This window comes from Leuresthes tenuis, unplaced genomic scaffold, assembly GCF_036924035.1.
Source record: "Leuresthes tenuis unplaced genomic scaffold, fLeuTen1.0.hap1 SCAF_20, whole genome shotgun sequence".
NCBI lineage: Eukaryota > Metazoa > Chordata > Actinopteri > Atheriniformes > Atherinopsidae > Leuresthes > Leuresthes tenuis.
The window spans coordinates 31,272,375-31,294,261 of NW_027325374.1; the positions used below are offsets into that span (position 1 = coordinate 31,272,375).

Sequence of the window (21,887 nt, forward strand, 5' to 3'; positions counted from 1 at the left end):
TAAGCAAACTGGTGGGGGTTGAAGAAGGGAGGGAGTCCTTGATGTGTTGGGAAACCAGTCACTCCAAGCACTTCATGACTACACATGTGAAGGCTATGGGTCTGTAGTGACTGAGGCTGTGTGTGGTAGGGTTTTTGGGAATAGTGATGATGATGAAGGCCTTCAGACATGTAGCGAAAGTAGCTTGTGTCAGCAACAGGTTGAACAGTTTGGTGAGGATCCCTGTCAGCTGGTCTGCACATACTTTGACCACTGCCCCCAGGATCCTGTCCAGTCCAGCAGCTTTCTTGGGGTTCACTGCTTTCAGATTTAACTCACCTAGTGTTCCTGGAGACAGACGGGAGGGATGTTTGACTCTTGGAGAGGCAGTGTGTGCAGGTGTGTGGTGGTCTCGAAGTGGACAAAGAAGTTGTTTAGCTCCTCTGCCCGTGCACAACTGTAGCTGCTCGAGGATGAGGGACTCTGACCTCTGTGGTTGTTTATGGCCTGGATGCCCCTCCACATCTGCTGTGGGTTGTTGTCTGTCAAATAGCCCTCCGTCTTCCTCCAATACGCCTCTTTTGCATGTTGGATGCCTGATCTCAGGTTGGTTCAGGCAGTGCTGTACAGAGAGCTGTCCCTCGTCCTGAAGGCTGAGTTATGAGCTCTGACCAGGGCCTGGACTTCACTAGTCTTCCAGGGTTTCCTGTTTAGAAAAATCCAGATGCCTTTGTTGGCTGTTACATTTTCCACACAGCACTTTATGTAAAAAAGGATATTCTCTGTGTGTCTGGATGTACTGATGTTCAAAGATGGCAAAGCAAAGCAGTCCTGGAGCTGAAGGAGAGAATTTTTAAGGCCATGTTTTCACGATTTGTGTGCTTGGGTTGATTTGTCTTCTAAGGGAGGTGTAGGCCAGTATGAGGAGCGGAGAAAGATGATCTGATTGTCCAGGTAGGGCAGAGGTGTCCCTCTATAAGCATGCTTAACATTGGAAAAAAATCATGTTCAAGTGTCTTACCTCCCCTGGTAGAACACTTGACATGTGAGCTGTGACAATTTGCTGCCTATTATTTTTTATCTTTGGGCACCAGTCTTCAAGCACATAAACACAGAGTCTCCCCTCCTTTGTTCTTTCTGGAGGTTTTTTTGTGGTCTTGGTGGTGAATAGTCTGGCCTGCGAACTCCACAATAACATCAGGGATTTGCGGGTGCTGCCAGGATTCTGTTACAATCAGCAGAAAACCATCATGGATGAGGCAGTTGTAGGCAATCTGGGATTGTAATTCATCCATTTTGTTTGGAAGATAGCTGAAAGTGGAGGTTTGTGTGGTTGTTTCCGTAGCTGAGCTAGCTACAACCCAATTTTTGCCTCCTCTCTACACCACCTGCATTCCCTTCTGGGCCCAACAACAATCCATGGAGCTCCCGGTGGTCTTGCTATCTCTGGTGGAATGTTGCAAGTCTGTGAAAGTGCTCATAATTTCCGTATTGCAGTTAAATCCAATATTTATCAGGACTTGCAAGCTGTAGGTAGTATGTGCATGGCAGGACACAACACTCAACAAAAACAGGAAAGACCACTATCATAGTGCACAAAAAAACAAAAATGGGACTCTCGAGCCGCTGTGTTTGTGCACGCTGCCATCACATTGCTCTTTTGAGATGCTCTGTTCAGATGGCATTTCCTTGGTTTCTTGTTATATTGAGGAAGTTTATATGCAGTTATTTTTTTACCAGGATCTATACTTTGATACATATGAACCAGGTTTCTAGGACTGCCTTCTTTCACTTTTGTAATATTGGCAAAAGTAGGAACATCCTGTCTCAGTGATGCATAAAAACTAAAAACTCCCTGTTAAATTCAGAATAGAATTTAAAATTCTTCTCCTTGCAATTAAAACTCTAAATGACCAAGCTCCATCATACCTTAAAGATCTCATAGTTAGAGCCTCGGCAGAGCCTTCAGTGATCAGGCCGTTCTTTTGTGGAGGGAGGATGGGTTAGGGTTAACCCTAACCCAAATTAAGAGTTCACGAAGGAGGATGCTAAAGACCACAAGCTGCCTTTTTTGGACTGTGCAGTGTACTTTGAAGAGCATGGCAATCTTAACACTGAGGTTTACAGAAAACCCACAGATACAGACCAGTACTTGCTTTTCAACTCACATCATACATGAGAACACAAACTGGCAGTCATCAGAACTCTACACCACTGGGTGGAAGGAAAACAAGAGGGAAAACAATAGGAAAATCAGCACTCCAAGAAAGCTTTTCAGACCTATGGATATCCAATCTGAGCCTTTGTCAAATCAAACAACATCCAACTCAATCAAAGACAAATGGACCAAACCACACTGGCAGAGAAGCTACGAAGAACAGCCACTAACTGCAATTCCATATGTGGCAGGAGTCTCGGAGAAACTTGACTTTCCAGTGCACTTCAAACCCAAGAAGTCCATCAGACAGAGACTGGTTCACCCAAAGGACAAAACACCCAAACAAAACTGAGTGGTGTGTCGTGTATGCAGTGCAGTGTATCAAGGAGTGTGGGGACCTCTAAATAGGAGAGACCAAACAACAGCTCCACAAACGCATGGCACAACATAGGAGAGTCACCTCTTTAGGTCAAGATTCTGGTCAAGAGCAGTGCGCCTACATCTCAAGGAAAAGGGACACTGTTTGAGGACAGTAATGTACACATTCTGAACAAAGAAGACAGATGGTTTGAGAGAGGAGTCATCGAAGAAATCTATGATAAACTGGAAAAAACATCTTTGAAAAGAGGAGGTGGTCTCAAGTATCACCTTCCCAGCACCTACAATGCAGCATTGTCTCTCCTCGCGATGCGGTAAATATTCCCAACCATTCACACCTTAGATCCTGTGACCAAGATGCGCCCTTCCAGAGAGGTAGACAATTTAGGGGTGATGACACCAACAGCATGTACACTGGTGGGGGTTCAGTGACACTTGTGACTGTAATGACCCTCTCGCTGATAAGCTGATACTCACCACCATCTAGCTCAGAACTGAAGGAGCCTTTCAGATGAGAGGTGCAATGTCTTCAAGTTTCAAGAAGAAGTCCAGTTTCGTTTATTCAAGCGGTTATGATATGACATTATTGTTGTCATTAACTTGTGTTTCTCTTTCTCAGCAGGTATCCCTGGCCTGGTGTTGTGGTGCTTGTTGTCCCTTCTTTCCTGTCCTCTCAACCTCCAAGCCTGTTGATGCAAATGGCCACTCTGCCACAGGGTTCTTCATGTTAAAAATCAGTTTTTTATTTCCACATTCGCCTCATGCATGCTTAGGATGGGAGATTTTGGTTTAGAAGAGAACTTTCGGTGCAATCTATTGGTTTCCTTAGCTTGGGAACTTTTTTTTTAACTGACTCTGCATGAACTGGACCAATTTGGAATTTAATGAATTTGATTTGACTGGATTATGACTGTATTTGCTTGAATTGGACAATATCTTTGAAGTGCCTTGAGATGATGTTTGTTGTGATTTGGTGCTATATAAATAAGACGGAACTGAATTCAATAGAAACAGGGAGACCGATCAGAATAGTGGAAAATTAATATAAAGAGATTCTTTATGCCCGTATGTATATAATGAAGACAACATTTGGGGTGGGTTTGGGAACAATTTCCTCCAACCAGCAGTATCTACCATAATGCCACCCATCCATTGTTTGGCATTTGGAGAAGAATTTTATGAATTTCTGCTACTGTTAATGGTGTTTCCAGGATGTAAGTGGTAAATGTACTTTCTAGTCTAGACTGACCATTCAAAGCTCTTTAACACTAAAAGCCACATTCACCCATTCACTCACACAGCACATCTTAGTCCATATAGGCTACACAGTGTGTTCTTCTACACATTCACACACACATACACCGATAGACACATCATCAGGCAACAATGCCACTTTGACATGTGGCAAATGTGGGAAGCCGGCAGTCGAACCATCAAGCTACGGATTGGTAACTGTTCTTCCTCCTGAGCTACAGCTGTATGTGACTGAAGGTGCTTTAATCTTTTGTTCAACCTTTAATCTTTTTCCAATTCCAATTCTTTCTTTTTGTGTGTGATGAATAAGAAGCAACCTTCCCTCTGATAACAGCTTTGCCTGTTTCCCATAGAGTTGATGATTGTTCATTTCCATAAAGGATGTCCAATAATAACAATAATATATATATATATATTTTTATATATATATAAATAAATAAAATAATGAAATCTTGATCATCAGACGTTAAAGAGAATTAAAGAGCCATCTGGTGAAAAATGCAAAAGATATAGCTGCATGGTTACAGATTATAATTGTATGATATTTTCATCTAATCTCACATACTTGTTAGGATCTGCCAGGTGTATTATGTCAACAGACATAATTTTTCTGATTTCAATATCACAAAAAAAGCAAATATGTAGATTTTCAAAAATGTTTACATAATCTTTGCAAATATTTCAAAATACACGTATGACTTTTTTGACATCTAGCTGGATGGTAACACAAAGAAAATGCTTGAATGAAACATATTCAGTGCTCTTTGTGCTCCTACCTTTATCAGCAGCATAACATTGTAACGAAGAGCGAGAAGGGCCATGCGGACAGTGGTAACAGAGAAGAAGCCCATCTCAGAGTTCTCCTCATCTGGTTTCTCTAGCTCACTCTCCTCTTTTACAGATGAGCGTTCACCAGCATCAGACATCTGAGCTGCCAGTTGCATTTCAAATATTGTGTCCTCACAGAAATTCACAAATAGTTCCATCTTCTCCTTCTCCCCACCTTCATTCACCACATCAAAGATAAACTGACGTTTGGATTCTTTGACCTGGGTAGAAAGTAAAATATTTTAGAATTTATTGTCCAAACCGAACACTGTAACCAAAGCAAGTTGTGTCTCTCTGAGGTATCCGCATAAGTTAATTAAGCACAATATCTTTACCTGAGGTTTCTCCCACTGTGTCCGACTGGATTCACTGATCTCAAAATAGACCCTCTCAATGCGCTTAGCACTGCCCATGATCTCGATACGGCCAAGGTATGGTTGGAAGTAGTTGAGGACACTCTCCGCTAGCTCCAGGAAGGTCTGCAGCCGGGTGTCATGAGGCATGTGCTCGGAAAGGTTGGTCAGTAAAACTGCAACGTTGAAGCCAATGTCCTTTGGGATCACAGTAAAAGTTTGAAATTATTATGAATTTGATTTACGAATAATTTATTAATAATAACAACCTTACTTTTTCAGCATGTTCAGCATGAAAGACAGTGAAGCAGCTACAACAATCAGATAAAACAGAAATGACCAACATTTGGGACAATTAGAATAAGTGTGTGACACAAATAGTACACAAATGGCAAAGCAAAGAGACATGCAAAAGTATAGCTAAATGGTTCGGAAAGAAAACTAAAAACAATTAGTAAAGATAGAGCTATGGTATAAATACTTTAAGAAAATTAGTTATATGTCCTTCACTGTAAAAAAACAAAGTGAAAAGCATTGAATAAACTGTTAAAATAGTTAAATTGTAAAATATAATATGATGTAAGATATGATTTTTTTAAATGGAAAAGTTCATCATAATCTTTCATAAAGCTTTTGTCTATGGTTTGTCTGTCTTTATTAGTTGCAGTGAATAATAATAATCTAGTTTTCATTTCATACCATGCATTCTTATTTTTATTTTCATGTTTATATAAAGGGATTAGTTTTTTTCTAAAGTTTAATAGATTTTCTTTAGTATGTATTTGTTGGTAAGCACCTTGTCCCTTCACCAGAGCATGAGTAGGATAGAAATGATTATGAGCGATGTCATAGGTTTTGGTGTGTTGGTTTCTGTCTTTTGATTTCTTTGTCCTTGCTCTGGTTGCATTATTTCTTGACATCTTTGTTCTGTGTTCCTGTTTGGTACTTTGTATGATTTGGATGTGATTTATTTCTTATTATTATGTTATTATGTCTGAATTGCCCTGCGTATGAATGGTGCTATATAAATAAACTTGCCTTGGCTTTGTTTGAGATTTACTCCTTGCATTCCGTTTTAGTTTTCAGTCCTTGATTAGATTTTCTTTTTCTGTTCCTTTTCTTTACCCCTAGATGTCCGCAGTTGTCTTGGAATTTGTTGCTTGGTCTCATTTCACACTTGTTCCTGTTTTTCTCTCACCTGTTGCTAGTCTGCTCATCAACCCTCCAAGTACTTATAGTTCTTCCGTCTGCCATGTAATTTGTCAGATCATTGTATGTCGTTTGTTATTGTCAGTCTTTGTTGCATGATTTTCGTGTCAGTTTGTTAGTTTGGCAGTCAGCCACTGTACTTTTGTTTCCATTTGTCACGATTTATGTTCTGTTCCATGTCTTGTCTCATCATTTCCTGTTTTATTTTGAAAGCACTGACCTTCTCTCGTTTCAGGTATCCTCCCGTGTCAAGTGTCTCATTGTCTTCCCTGATTGCCAAGTGTTTCCACCTGTTCCCCTTGGTTCCTCATGTGTTCAAATAGTCTGCGTTTCCCTTGTCTTGTGCCAGTATGTTGTCTCTCCCCATGAGCATCATTACCAGCCATTTGTCTTGAACCATAGTTTCCTCGATCCATAGTTCCACAAGCCTGCAGTGAGCGATCCTCCTGCAGTGCTACCTTGTTTTGTAAATTATTCTTATCCCTAGCCTTAGTTTATTTATTCTACATGGTGAGTTTCATAGCCTTGTTTTTTCCTCCTGTTGCCAAATTATATATCGCCAGCACACAAGGCACCAACAATATATATTTATAGCGGACACACGTAGCGTGATGTGATAAGATATAAGGATTTATCCGAAAGTTCTCACTATCTGAATAAGCCTTATTTAACCTCGTTTTAGAGCACCACCTTCAATCGAAGGAAAAGACAGAATCTTACGATTCTGGTATGTTAAATTAACAATCAATTATTAATTAATAACTAATAAATTCCAGTCTCATATAGTCGCTACTCGTGAATTCTCGTTTTGTTGGACTCACACATACGTAAAGAACACATACACAAAAGCCGGTTGACTTTATATATGTATATATATGAACTATTTATTAAAATGATATAACCAAAGACATGAACCTTAAGACAACAGGAGAAATGCATTGAATATGGATGATTATATAAGAAACACTTTGTGAATTGAAAAGAACTAAGGGGAGGGGATGGATGGATACCGGAATCATTCAAATAGTCGCGTTGTGTTACTATTTGAATTTAAAAGCTAACAACTTGGGTTGATTTATCATTTTAACAGCGAATTCTCTTGACACCCACCGCATACCGTCTGAAATGTAAGAACAGGGCAGATCTTACGGTCAGGTCAGCTCCGAACCACAGGTGATCGCCAGCAGGTCCCACTGGGTCTCTCACGGTTCCGCGTCTCGCGGCCTTCGTTGTGGTTGACTTTCAGGGACTGGACCGGTCGCTTTCCTGCACTGGAGAAGAAGCCTTCCTTCTGATAGCTTGAAGACGAGCGGGTGGGGTGTCTGAATTCACCACAAATAATGATAAAACTGTCCAAGGGTCGAGTTGGTTTTGGTTGCTGACCAACTCTGATGAGGTGAACTTAAATTCACCAAAGATTGACAAAAAGGTTGACAAGCTGAAAGCTGGCTCCTTTTTCTGATCAAAAATAGGTGAAGAAGCTGCAACAGCAGAGTTTAAAACGTGCTATAGAGAGGAGACAGGATGACGGACGAACAAAAGCGCAAAAATGTATCTTTCTGCTACATTCTTCTCTTTCTGTCTTTGTTCGGACCTTCTTCTTCCATCTCATCTCCCTCTCCTGCCATTTTCAAAGACTCTCCGCCAAACTCTCATTCCATCAATTCGAGTTCTCTGCTCTTCATCTTCTCTACTGATCTGGACCTTCAATATTCTCTTTCAATATTCCGTCCATGTTCTATTCAACAACCTATGCGAACTGGGCAATAACTCTTATGCCATAACCGGACAATAACTAACTTTTCCTCGCGGGTTCCGGAGTTCGATTCGCGGAGGCGGGGCATGACGTAGGCCTACGCTACACTTTCAGCCAATGGTATGCCTGAAACTGTTGTGACGTCTGCCTGGGCGTATTTTGTAAGGCGACCTGCAAGGAGGTTTGCCTCAAAGAAATTCCACTCCTGCATTCCTCCGTCTCATAAACATTTGTTCAGAGGATTCTAAAACACCATAACTTGTTAAGATATAAAGGGAAAGATATAGCATAAACTTAGGATATAAAGACAGCAAAAACAACATAACATAACATAATATAACATGATGGTTATGAGTCTCAAAATTCAGATGGATATCTGTAGAGTTATGAAGTATGAATAACGAACCAACCAATGTTACTTTCCTGTGTTAAACACAGAATACAATAAGAAACAGCTGAAGAATTGGTTAATAGTTGCATTATTTCATATATATGTCACATGTCATATGCAAGTTGTTGATTAGTTTGGGTTTAACTATTCAGTACTATGAACCACTCGGGGGGCAATGTGGCTCCATAGGATGATTAGTAATTTTCCAAAATAATAATATCTTCCGTATCATTCTGCGTACGATCATGAAAAAGGTATTAAAATACAGCTTGTGATATCACTGAGAACATGAAAGAACTTGTAGAAAGATACAAAGCATATTTAATACAGTTTCGAGATTCAGTTAAAAAGTGATTCTGGGTGAGATCCTTATGAGAGATCCATGCAGCGGCTGTCTCTGGCTTGAATCAAAGTCAGGGCAAACTGTCACCATTGTTTACTTTGAACCATATAGGGTCGGAGGGGTCCTGTTCTGGTTTGCCCCAATACTCTCCTGAGAGGGTCCGTTGTTTGTTCAGCTTAGTTAGCACTAAGCTATTAATGCATTTATCTAAATTTATGGCACAGGTCTGTGGAAAGAGGGGCTGAGAAAACTCCCCCAAAATGCTTTTGTGGGCAAAGGTGGTTGTAAATTTCTCTTCTTTGATGTAGAATCCCCCATCTGGTATTTCCACACTGACCATCCCCACAAAAGAATGTTGCAGTCATTTAAAATCTTAAGTTTGTATTAAATTCCACACTTGAGTTCGCTACACTCTGTTTTCATGGAGCGATTTTTCGTTGTAACTTTTCTTAGTCGCCTCCGTTAAAGGAGAGCTTTAAGTTATTGTGAAAGTTCATAGAGCCTCTGTTTTGTTAAGAGTGCGTCTTTTGTTTTATTCTGCCTCGTTAGGAGAGGGTGTCTTTGTTTTGTTAAGTGTTCATAGCTTTTCTGTTTTCCTCCCAGTTTGGAGAGATTTATGTTTTGTAACTTTCATAGCTGCGCTCCTCCTCCGCGGTAGTTACTGAGGAGAGCTAGCCAGTTTGCTCTACCTGGAGATCGCCCTGCCTTGCTGTGCTCTGTGTGGTACGTTAAATAATAAAAACCCTGTCGGAATCCAAACAACCCTGCGTCTGTGTCCTGAGTCCCCTGGTAAACTGACACCATTGAGTTTTTTAGTTATTGCTCCTGCCTTAGCTTCATATAAATCTTTTGTTAATTTCTTTTTCTTGTCTCCTGAGTTGGCATTTGGGTCCAGACTCTCCATGGATTATGACACATCAGTAATTGACAAGATAAATGTGCCACAGATGTCACGATCATTCTTGTTTGTTTGGTTTTCTGGCTCTTAGACAGGGTTGAGCAGGTTTTGCAGGAAGCCCGGGGCGGAGTCTGGTTCAGCTCCTGCCTTAAGGATCTGCAGGAGCAACCAGTCTTCGCCAGATTGTCTCACTACTACAGTGGTAATTCGGCCGACCTATGTGGATTTACATTGTCCTTCTGTGTTCCCAGTGTCTGTTCCTCCATTGCTCGCCTTGCTCTGGATTCAGCATTCTCCTGTGGATTCGGAGACACCTGCCTGCTCACTATCTGACTCGCCCCACCGTTGACTCAGTTCCTTCTGCACCACAGCCAGCATCCTCCCCTCCACTCTGGAACTCTACCTGGACTCAATAAGGAAAAACCCACACCTTAACCTGGATAAATTACTCTCTCCAATCCTCACTAACCATCTCCCTCTCCTCTCAGAGCCACATGTTCCTCTGGACCCACTCTCAATAAACTTTGTCTTTTACTCAAATCTCCCAGTGTCAGCGTCTGCTCTTGGATCCTATTTGTGAGTCAGCCACTTTATCCGTGACAACAGAGCAAAAAAACAAACAGTAATACACTGGTTATTGGACATGCTTGAATGAAACATATTCAGCAGAATCAACGACCTTGTTATCTGGCATCTAAACTATGGAAGAATGAAACTGCCATTATCTGAAATAAATATGAATATATATTTATGACTAAGTAAATAAGTTTATATGTTAATAAAGGCTACTACGTAAAACATATTTAGAGGAATAACATTCATTTACATGAATAACATAAGAGAAATATTAAATGTTACAATTAAAGAGGAGGTATAATTAAAGAGCCGGGCTAAAAGGAAGAGGAGGCATAGCCCTAAAGTCAAGCCTGTGGTTCACCATCAACCTGTCCACAATTCAAGTAGATTTTCCCCTCTTAGCGACACACCCACTAAATGTATTCCGGGAGTCAAAGTAGGCGACGTAGGATCCTATTTCAAACTGCAAGCTAATGATAACTGTAAATACGATAAAATTGTTATTCACGACAGCAGTAATGACACCTGGTTATGCCAATCGGAGGTCACTAAAAGTAATGTTGCATCAGTGTGTACAAAATTTTTTTTTGACATAACAATGTTGGATTCCATAGATCTCTTTGGACCAGTGAGGACATGTTTAGCCGCATGTCATCTTTCAACAGCTGCTTGTCGAGATGCTGTCCAGCAAACAGACTTGCGTCTGTGTTGGATCTCTGTGTTGCATTTGATACAATCGATCACAGCATTCTATTACAGAGACTTCAACATGTTATCGGGATTAAAGAAACTGTACTAGTCATAGTCATATTTATCTGATAGATTCTAGTTTGTTCTTGTAAATGAAGAATCTTACTCGCACACCAGCGTAAGTTATGGAGTTCCACAGGGTTCTGTGCTTGGACCGATTATTTTCCCTTTATACATGCTTCGATTTGATTATCTTATTAGACAACATGGCATAAATTTCCATTGCTATGCTGATGATACTCAGCTGTAGAATAGTGTAGAATAGAAAAATGGAATAGAAAAATACTTTATTCATCTCCCAGTGGGGGATATTCAAAATTAGTCAAGTAGCTCATTTTTATAGACATATAGACATGGATGACTCAGAACTTTCTGCTTCTAAATTCAAACAAAACTGAAATTGTTGCCTTTGGAGAAACCGTCTAGCTATATAGTTACTCAAGATGGTATTTCCTTGGCTAAAGTGAGGAACCTTGGAATTATTTGTAACCAGAATTTATAATTTCACATACACATAAAATAAATTCTAGGACTGCCTTCTTTCACCTTCAAAATATTGCCAAAATCAGGAACATCCTGCCTCAGAGTGATGCAGAAAAATTGCTCCATGCATTTGTTAAAATGGACTACTGTAATTCTTTATTTCTGGGTTGTCCCACAAATTTCTCTGAAAAGCCTCCAGCTGATCCAAAATGCTGCTGCTAGAGTTCTGATGAAAACTAGCAGGAGAGATCATATTTCTCCAGTTTTAACTTCTCTTCCTTGGCTCCCTGTTAGATTAAAATATAATTTAAGATTATTCTCCTTACACATGAAGTTCTAAATGACCAAGCTTCATCATATCTTAAAGAACTCATTGTTAGATATTTTCCCAACAGCGGACTTTGCTCTCAGACTGCACGTTTCCTTGTAGTTCCTAGAGTTTCTAAAAGTAGAATGGGAGGCAGAGCCTTCAGTTATCAGGCCCCTCTCTTGTGGAACCAGTTGCCAGTTTGGGTTCAGGAAGCTGACATCCTCTCTAAGTTTAAGATTAGGTTAAAAAACTGGTCCAAATTTTATTGGATTGTGATTACAATGAATTCATCATAATCCACTTCATTGTAATCGCTTGAATTGGACTGTATCATTGAAGTGCCTTGAGATGACGTTTTTTTGTGACTTGGCACAATATAAATAAATTGAATTGAATTGAATTGAATATAGTTCCTGATCCTGGAGTCAACTTGGCCCTTACTGGGCGCTCACACCAAAAGCATCTTGAGCGGCCGTGGTCGCTCAGGGTGCTCACAACCCGCCGCCTCTGCTGCCGAAGTGGCCAAAGAGGCCGATGCGACCGAAGGGGCAGGGCTTTCAGATAGCAGGCATATTGAATAATCCATCTATAAATCGGTTCCTGCAATAATAAGTTTCTCCTCCATGGTTTTTACTCTCGCTCTGGCCTTTTCCGCCTTTTTTCTGCCTTCGGAATCCAGATCAGCTGTATTGCCTCACTGGTCATTTGCATAAAGTTGAGCCTCTCTCAACTTTCGAAGCCTCATGACGCTCACGACGCTCATGAAGCTCACGACGCTCATTAAGCTCACGATGCTCATAACACTTCTCACAACACCGGCCATTCATCGGCGCCGCCTTACATAGAAAATGAATGAGACGCTTTTGGTGTGAGCGCCCGATTAGCACCCAGAGGCTAGAGGCTAATAGCCGGGGAATTCAATCATATGGACTTAATCTAAGTGTTTCCCAAACTTTACCAGGATGTGAACTATGCTACAAGCAGAAAATCCAACTGGATAAATGGTAAATGGACTTGTACTTGTATAACGCTAATCATTCATACACACATTCATATCGCCAATGATACACTGGGGGGGCAACGTGGGGTTCAGTGTCTTGCCCAAGCGCTTCGACATGTAGCCTGGGGAAGACAGAGTCGAACCACCGACCTTCCGATTGGTGGGTGACTGCTCTTCCTCCTAAACTACAGCCGCCCTACAATAAAGTCTACTCCAACATTAAACAGGGATACAGGGCTATACTAACACCCCACCTGTGCCAGTTGGATCACATATCCCTTATGTTGCAAGCTTACACCTCTGGCAGGAAAAGAGACCCCCCCACTTCAAAAAATGTGTATGACACAAGCACACATATTTTAATACACGGATACTTTTATATTTTTGATCTGATCTATTAATTAGTAATTCTCTTTTTCTAAACTTGTAAAAAAAATAGTGCAGAAGTTAATCAACATAAAAAAACAACACTCACAACACCCATCACAACAATGCCCATCTTCTATATAACAAAGTGTGTTCAATAAGAGGGTTCTTCAGCAATGCTAGAATACAGGACAAGACCGAGACATTGTCCGAGAGCCAAACCTAATGCAGAGTAGTGAAATGATCCAAGCGGAGGTTCAACACCTTAAGGAAGGATAAGGGGTGTGGGTTTTCATGGTGAGCACTGCCAAGCAAAACATGTGTACGGTTGTCCTGACTTGATCTTCATCGGGCTTCAAAGTAGAATCCCAATTACAAACAAGATGTTGGCAAGAATAAAGGTCAGCAGTGTGTCTATGTTTACAACAACTGGTGTTCACAGAGCCAAGTGGTTGACAACTACCATTCCCCTTTTCTTGAGACTTTCGTGCTGCTGCCTTCTACCAAGAGAGTTTGCTGTTGTATCTGTACAGCTGTTTACATTAATCTGGACACAAACGCAAGCCTTGCCCTTATGCCACCTCTAGAGAACCTTGCATAAACAACAGCAGGGGGTACTTATTATAGAGACATCGACCAAACATGCTTAAAGTCCCTTAATTCATCCAATATGTGAAGTGCGCCACCAGAGAGTGCTATTTACTTGACCATGTGTTTTGTAACATTAAGCAAGCATATAGAGCAGTGTCACAGTCACATTTGGGCCCGTCAGACCACTTCTCATTACACCTCATATTAGATTATACCGCTCATATCAAGAAAACCAGGGTTAGCAGAAAACACATTAGGACTCTGCCCGAGGATGCCCTCTCCCAGGTTCAGGACTGCTTTGTGAGCACAGAGTGAAGCCAGTTTAAAAACCAGGACTTAGAAGAGTACATACAGACTGTAATCCCCTACATCACATTCTGTGTTGGAAATGTTGTGGTTGAAAAACCAGAAACCCTGGATTACAAGACAGGTCTGAGTCCTCACGAGAGACCACAACATCGCCTTTAAGTCAGGAGACAGGGTACAGCACAGCATGGATAAAGCTAATCTAAAGAGGGGTATCAAATCTGCCAAGGAGCAGATGAATTGGATTGTAATGAGCTTGAATTGGACTATCTCTTTGAAGTACCTTGAGATGACATTTGTTGTGATTTGGTGCTATACAAATAAAACTGAATTAATTTAATTTTGATTCTTATGAGAATCTAGCTGCCTGGCAGATGCATATGAATTGCTCCTCCATCAAATAAGAAAGATTTTATTAAGTTGTTATAATCAGATGTTAGATATGAAATTTTTATTTTTAATCTATAGTGCTCCATATTGAAATTTAATACAAAAATTAAGTTGTCTTTAGTATCTATCTTCATTTGGTTCATTTATAGTGCATGAAACTAAAAAAATTGTTATGTGCTTCATTATCTTTTCAAAACAGAAACTGTCAGAGTTTAAAAGCTAATTCAGTGAGAAATAAGAAAAAAAAAGGAAAGAGTAAAGGGGATTTGAAAACTTTTTTCTTCTTCATAATTTACCTTGGCTGGTTCATGAAAGCGCTCCACAAATTCTTCATAGTCCAAGAGTTCATTCTCATCAGTTTCAGCACAGGAAAGAAGGAAGTCCGTTTCAGACTGGGTGTAGTGTTTGTGGCTCTCCATGGACTTAAGGAAGTCCCTCTTGGAGATGACACCTGTCGGTTAATTTAAAATTTGATAAATCATAGGCTGCTCTTTTCATGAAACAATTTTCTACATGCAAATTCGAATGATTCCTCAGTTATAAGGATTGATAAGTGGGTCTAAGTTTAAAAAAAAAAAAAAAATCTAAGTAAAATAAGTTTTAAGAACTTTACCTTTCCCATCTGGATCATACTCCTTGAATGCATCTGATGAAGTCAAATCTTTCAGTTTGAGGAACATGTCAAAGAATTTGAGGATCATCTCCACATTGTTGGAAGATTCCACTAGCATGTCCACCATCTGCTTCCCAATTGTTCCATTCACCACATTACCTGCCACAAAAACAGTGTATTTGGTATAATAAATGCTCCTGAAACCACACAACACATTTAAAACATTGCTATTCAACACATCCTTTGTCAGGGTATTTGCAGTCATTGACCCTTTTCTCAGAATTAACTGTAGGCCATTGATCTCATATAACAGTACAGAATCAGCTAGCTTTTTTAAAATGTTCTGAGGCGGCTTCTAGGAAAGACAATTAAATATTTGTGGAATTACACCTTGGAAAACACGCCTAACCTCTGAGACTGGTTTGAAATAATTTAGTATGTATGTATTTATTATTTTAGTATACTATTCCCGCTTCAATATCTTATACAGATGTGCCCATGACAACAAACCTACCTTCCAGCATGGACAGCAGCATGACGACCATGTCTTTCTGCAGATCCATCAGTTCTTTGAGTAACTCAATCTGACTGGAATCCTGAGGTGAACAAAATGAAAAACACGTTTAAAGAAATTTAATGTCATCTACACTCAGCCAGTATTGGCTAACGAAGATATTGTAATAATAAAGGTTTGCTAAAATAATAATAATAATAATAATAATAAAGCACGTATAGTTTATTATATTACTTTTAGCTACTCAAAAATGTTAAATCACATACATCAACATATGCAGGGAAGATGCAGTATGAACAATATTATATTATATTTCTTAAGACAGAACAAGAAGGTTAAGTACAGTAAACACTGATCACTCCCTCCACAGTATTTAGTCTTCTGGTTTCCTTTCAGTCACTGCAGAATCCTTACCTCATTCCATGCCTTGCCACACAGATAAGTCTCGTTTTGCCGTGCTCAGTCTTGTTTTGCGTTCCTTTGTTTATTCATAGTCTCGTTTTGTTTCATAGTTAAGTATTTTTGATCCGGCTCTGCCGCGCTTTATGTTTTTTGGCCTTGTCTTGTTTTTGTTCTTGCTCCCTGTTTTTGTTAATAACCCTTGTTACGTTTGGAAGAACTGCATCTGGGTCCTACCTCTCCGAACCGTGACAAGGACAAAACATAAGAAAAATAGCAAAACAATTGTGGGTATACAAAACAAGAACTTAAAATCAAAGAAATTTAATATAAGAGTAGTTCTCAGAAGTAAACTATAAGTATCAGACAGTGAGTTCCAAAACTCGGGACAAGTAACAAAGGTTACTCAGAGATGCCTGCTTGAAGATGTTGTGCCTCTTAGAGACTGTATCCAAAGAAGACCCTAAATATTATACATATTATACATTTTGATTATTAAATGAGACATCTCTGTGCTGGAGAGCAAATTCAGTCATATGAAAACAGACGTGGAATGAATAACTTTTAAACACAGTGTCATGTGGTAAACGCAGTGTCATTATGTGCCAAAACACAGAAGCAGTGTGTGAAAAAGCTAAGAACACCTCAAGATTCAAGAGCTTGTAGAACCATCTTTGGGAGCAATACCTTTAGTTAATAATTTTCTGTATGACGTTATCAGTATATCATATTGTAGATCAGACAATCTGGCCAAGTCATCTTTAAAACTCTGTTTGTGTCTGGTTTTCAACAAATGTAGTGCTTTGCGATATAGCCTAATTTTGCCACTTTCTTCTCAACCACCACAGGGCATTGTTCCAGAACTTTAGTGGTTTATTTAGATGTAAATTGCAATCCTAAGCCATGTTGCCATTTACCTTTTAGAAAGAAGAATCTCTCTTCTAGCAACCCTTTCAAGCAAACCATACTTGTTCACAGTGTTTTTTGTACTATACTATCCCAAAATTTAACATTAAACATTATGAGGCCTAAGGCATAAGAATTTTTGCAATTTGCTGGATAATTCTGGAGCTGACTTTGGGTTATACTCTCAGGGGTCCCCACTTTTGGGAAGATTCACAACTGTTATGAGTTCATCGTTAATCCTTTTCACTGAGGATCGATAGACTGCAACATTTTATTTTCTAAGATAATTGCAGATGTTCTTCCCTAAAACCAGCAAAGTGCCAAAACTTCTGAAGTGGTCAAACTTGCTGATGATTATTTAATAAAGTGCATATGATTAGCACCTGGCTGCTACTTATCCTCTAAATTCTTATGCAAGCAGAAAGTATAGTTTTTTTGTACTCTGCCCCTGCATTTTGGCTTAGGTTTTGCAAAATAAATGATGCTACAGTATAATATGAAATTGTTGTGCTAAGAATGTTTATTAACATTGCAAAAAAGGGTGAAAGTGAAATATACAAAAGCATAGTAAGCCCTGCTTGGTTTTAACATTTACAGATATGAGTAAATGCATTCAGTACTTGTAATAATGTAAATTTCCTTGTTTTATCACTAAAACACGTTGCATTTCTGAATCTTAATTTCAAGTGTAAAAAATGGCATCATATCCTCACATGTAATCTATTCATTCATTTATTTCATTACTCCTGAATAAACTTTAAACTGTCTAAGAACAGTCTCGTTTGTAGCAATAGTAACTTGTTAAACCATCGCTTGTAATGTCACCGAATGTAATGTCAGCCAAAAATAAAGAGCTGTGTTTGTAAATTAAATTTTAAAGTCAGCATATACCTGAGGCTACAAAAGGGTATACTGCAAGGCCTTCTCTGCTGGCCTAAAAAAATATCTGAATTACAGACTGATTTTAATGAATACCATAATTCCAAATAGTCTGTCCACTTCCTTTCATAGCTTGGTTGCGCTGATTCCAGACATGTATTTTCATATCAAAGTATTTAACCAATCACATTTCAGTCTAAAATCTGCCTGGAGGCCTTCACAATGGCTGTGTCCGACATCACTCACTCATTCCCTACTCCCTATATAGAGAAATAAATGTATTGCACTATATAGTGAGCTCAACAGAAAAATCTTTCGGACACTACTCTCGGCGCCAGTAATCACGTCATTGCTGTCGCACAATTAAAACGTACCACATAAATGCCGTCTCATACAATCTTGTCCGTTTACTACTGCATTTTTGTTAAATTAGAGGCTTTTGATTACTGTCATGTAATTTTTGTCTTCTATTTAAGCATATTTTCATATTTCTCTTGGCTCATTGGTAATAGCAGTGTAACCTACTGGAATGTTTAATTATATGCTGTTTGTGTTACACTTTTTTTTCAATGAATATAGGAAGACATTTAAAATGCCTTGTTTTAAAATTTGTAATGAAATAAACAATGGAATAAACTGGCTTCGTCACTGTTGTACTGCTCCACAACTCATGAATTTGTCTCGCGCCTGTCATCCAACGGCTAACTACGAGCAATTCACCGGGGAAAAAAAACAACTTACCGTTATCTAGAAAACTCAGCTATCGAAATGCCATCTTCTATCAATCTGGCTGTGTTTCTTTTAACAATAATTCAATTAATGATGATACAGAGGAGAATTAGAATTGTGAGAGAGAGTGCTGCTCAATGTAAGATTAGCAAGACGTTGTCAAATTGTGAGTGTTAGCCTACTTTTTACTGCCTTTTTAATTAGAGTAATTTTTTTTAAATTCTCTGAACAATAAACTACCCTCCGTCAAACAACAACCCCTACTGGCGAAACTTCCTGAACCTTAGGCAGCTCCTTTATTTCCTGTCTCACAATATTGCTACAAACCACGCCCCCTGCCAACCACGCCCATACAAACCACACCCCTGTAACCCTCGCCTGCGTGTTGCAAGACAAGATGGCAATGTGTGCTGCATGACGAGACAGTAATGGCGTTTCAGGTAAGACATATTTATATTTTTACATTTTGGGACGATGTTGACATTTATTGTAACGCTTAAGATATCTTTTGCTAGGCAGAAAGAGCATTAATGACTGTTTTTCAAAGATAGCGGACTCTATTTATAAAGAAAAAACAACACATTTCTTCAAACTCAAACCCATTTTGTGTCGTATTTTACATGTGTTATGAAAATCAAAGTAATGAGTGAGCAAGGGATGATAACAGAAGCAGTGGCACGTAGACGCAGAATATTTGTAATTTTAATTAAACTCAACATATCAAACTGAATAGTTTGGGTAATATGTATGTTGGTGAAGTTTAATTTGTGTTATTATGTACTTTGTGTGTTTATTTTCTAGGGTGGTCCTTGTGGAGCTCTGGCATCCATCCAAGCCCTTGTTCTAAAGAAACTGCTGTTTGAAAACATCAAAAGCAGTGACACAGGCCTTCAGTATGTTATCCTTCAATTCATAGTTTTGGCCTATATCACTAACCTCTGTTCGCCCTATTGTAATCACTTGGATGCTTTTGCAGTCATTAATTCACATCAAGGATTATGTTTAAGTGTGAATGTATGTTTTATTTTATTGCCAATAAAAGTTGTTGCTTGCTGTTTCATTTGTCTAAACTTTTTTCTCTTTTACGGAACATATTTTAAAGATTTGTGTATGGTCATATTTATTTTACTAGTCATGTGAATTGTATACTTAATTCAAAACATTTTGTTTAGTTATAAATAAATACATTTTATTTGTGTCAAAGGGCCAGCAATCTTTTCTGTAAACCCATCAGAAATCATCACCTTAGAGTGATATTTATGGCTTCTGATGTAGTAGGCCAAGCTCTGTGACAGTGTGGCTCTTAACGGACGGACGGTGGAAACAACCTATTTTAATTTAAATAACTACTACTAATTATCATTATTGTAAATATTTTATTGAGTTTAAAATAAACTTGTGCACATACATTTGTCACTTATAAAAATATATATACTGACATATAAATCTGCAGTCCTATATAATCTTTTTAATGACATTACTTTCTATTTTTGCATAAATTTAATTGTTTGCATTGAAAGACATTTAATATTGTGAATTAACCGTTACAGTTGTTAAAATTGCTCCCATAATTGCTTCGTTTCCCTTTTGTTTATGTTCTAAGTGCTATGGGCCTCTACAGCTATCTTGGGGTGTGATTTGTAGGGGCGTGGGTTGTAGCGTCTCTGGCTGGAGCTAGACCTTACTCCTTCTAACAGGCGTACAGTGACGTCAGCATATTCATACCCTTTGATTGGATAGTCAGAGAGTGAACTAGCCAGAGCTAGCAAACTGCATCTGTAGTGAGCTGCATGAGAAAAATATAGTGTTGATTTTATAGCTGTTTTGTCAACCCACAATGGCTTAAGGAGGAGAAGAAATGGATTCAAAATTTTAAAACTTATGAAACTTATGCCAGAAAAACGACAGGGCAGGCTCGACTTTCAGCATTAGCTTATGGCGATAGAAAAGGACTTCTTGATGGAACTGAAACTGATAATCTGTTCGACAGAGTAACAAGGAAAGTCATTGGTCCTGAAGGCCAGAGAGAGAAACTTTTAACAAAACTGCAAAATCTTAAACCAACAAAAACTACAAAAAAACTGGTCGTGATTCTTGACTCTGAACTTAGTTTTCTTCCACATATTAAAAACATAACAAAGATAGGTTTTCACGTTTCCCTCTCAGGGCAGCACGGAGGTGCTGATGCATGCTTTTATCTCTTGTCGTTTAGATTACTGTATTGCCCTGCTCTTTGGTCTTCTAAAAAAAGAGTATTTTTAATCTTCAGCTACTACTGAATTCAGCCCCACAAGTGCTGACAAGGACCAGAGGGCGGGAGCACATTACACCAGTTTAAAAATCACTCCATTGGCTCCCCATACGTTTCAGGATCAATTTTAAGGTTCTTTTACTCGTTTTTAGATGTCTTGGGCCTTCTTATTTATCGGACTTACATTTACCATATCAACCCTCATGGACCCTGAGGTCTTCCGGCACTGGCCTTTTAACAATACCACGTGTTTGATTGAAAACACACAGGGAAGCAGCTTTTAGTTATTATGGCCGCCCCCGATTGTGGAACAGCCTGCCGGAGAACCTCAGGGCCGCAGAGACTGTTGATGTTTTTAAAAAGAGGCTCAAGACTCACCTTTTTAATCAAGCTTTTATTTGATTTTATTGATTCTTTTTATTCCTTTTAATAATGCATGCACAAAAATAATGCTAATAATGCTTGAGTACTTTGTCTAATGTTTTATGAGATCAAATCAATAATAACATATAAATGGACTTGTACTTGTATAGCGCTTTTCTAGTCTAGCTGACCACTCAAAGCGCTTCACTACATGCCGCATTCACCCCACTCACACACATTCATACAGCACGTCTTAGGATATAACTACGTGCTTTCTAAGCATTCACACACGCTTCGACATGTATCCTGGGGAAGCCAGAGTCGAACCACCGACCTTCCAATTGGTGGGCGACTGCTCTTCCTCCTGAGCTACAGCCGCCCCTCCTGAGCTACAGCTTTTATATAAAATATAAAATACGTTTTACGTTTTACGTTTTGTATGCTACCTTTCTAGCTTAATTATTAGGAGTTGGGGTTGATAAACCATTCCCAAGGTTCTCACTTTGAAATTTCACAATCTCTTCTCAAATGAAGCATCAACAGGCATGTATCACATGCAGCTGAATCTGCAACTAAGCTGGTAGATAACCTCAACTAACCTGAGATAATTTCATCTGCATGTGAGCAAAGACATGTAGAAAACCAACCACTGCATCCCACAGTCGACTGTGAGCCAAACTCTGCTGATTGCCAGTGCAAGGACCCTGCAACACCAGAAAGACACATTATTAGATCAGTTATACACAGCAGAAGTTTTCTAGATCAAAATATGAGGTTTTTCTTGTTTGTTTTTTTACAGATGCTGCCTCAAGAAATGGTAGACAAAACTCATTTCCAGAAAAGTTGGAAAATTTTTGAAAGGCAAGGACATCTGTAACTCGTAGTTTGGTTTTCACTAACTTCACAATATTTAC

General features: G+C 39.1%; 1 protein-coding gene across 8 annotated transcripts in view; it reads right to left on the minus strand.

Moving 5' to 3' along the window:
- ryr2a (ryanodine receptor 2a (cardiac)) overlaps positions 1–21,887 on the minus strand; it is a 388,615-nt gene that overhangs the window by 31,070 nt on the left and 335,658 nt on the right. For all 8 annotated transcript variants that reach the window (XM_072372753.1, XM_072372750.1, XM_072372751.1 and 5 more), the window contains 6 exons: positions 21,573–21,677; positions 15,447–15,528; positions 14,933–15,091; positions 14,616–14,770; positions 4,933–5,148; positions 4,546–4,818 (listed from right to left, as the gene is read on the minus strand). In XM_072372753.1, the coding sequence (XP_072228854.1) occupies positions 4,546–4,818; positions 4,933–5,148; positions 14,616–14,770; positions 14,933–15,091; positions 15,447–15,528; positions 21,573–21,677 (990 nt within the window). The remainder of the gene's footprint in view (positions 1–4,545; positions 4,819–4,932; positions 5,149–14,615; positions 14,771–14,932; positions 15,092–15,446; positions 15,529–21,572; positions 21,678–21,887) is intronic.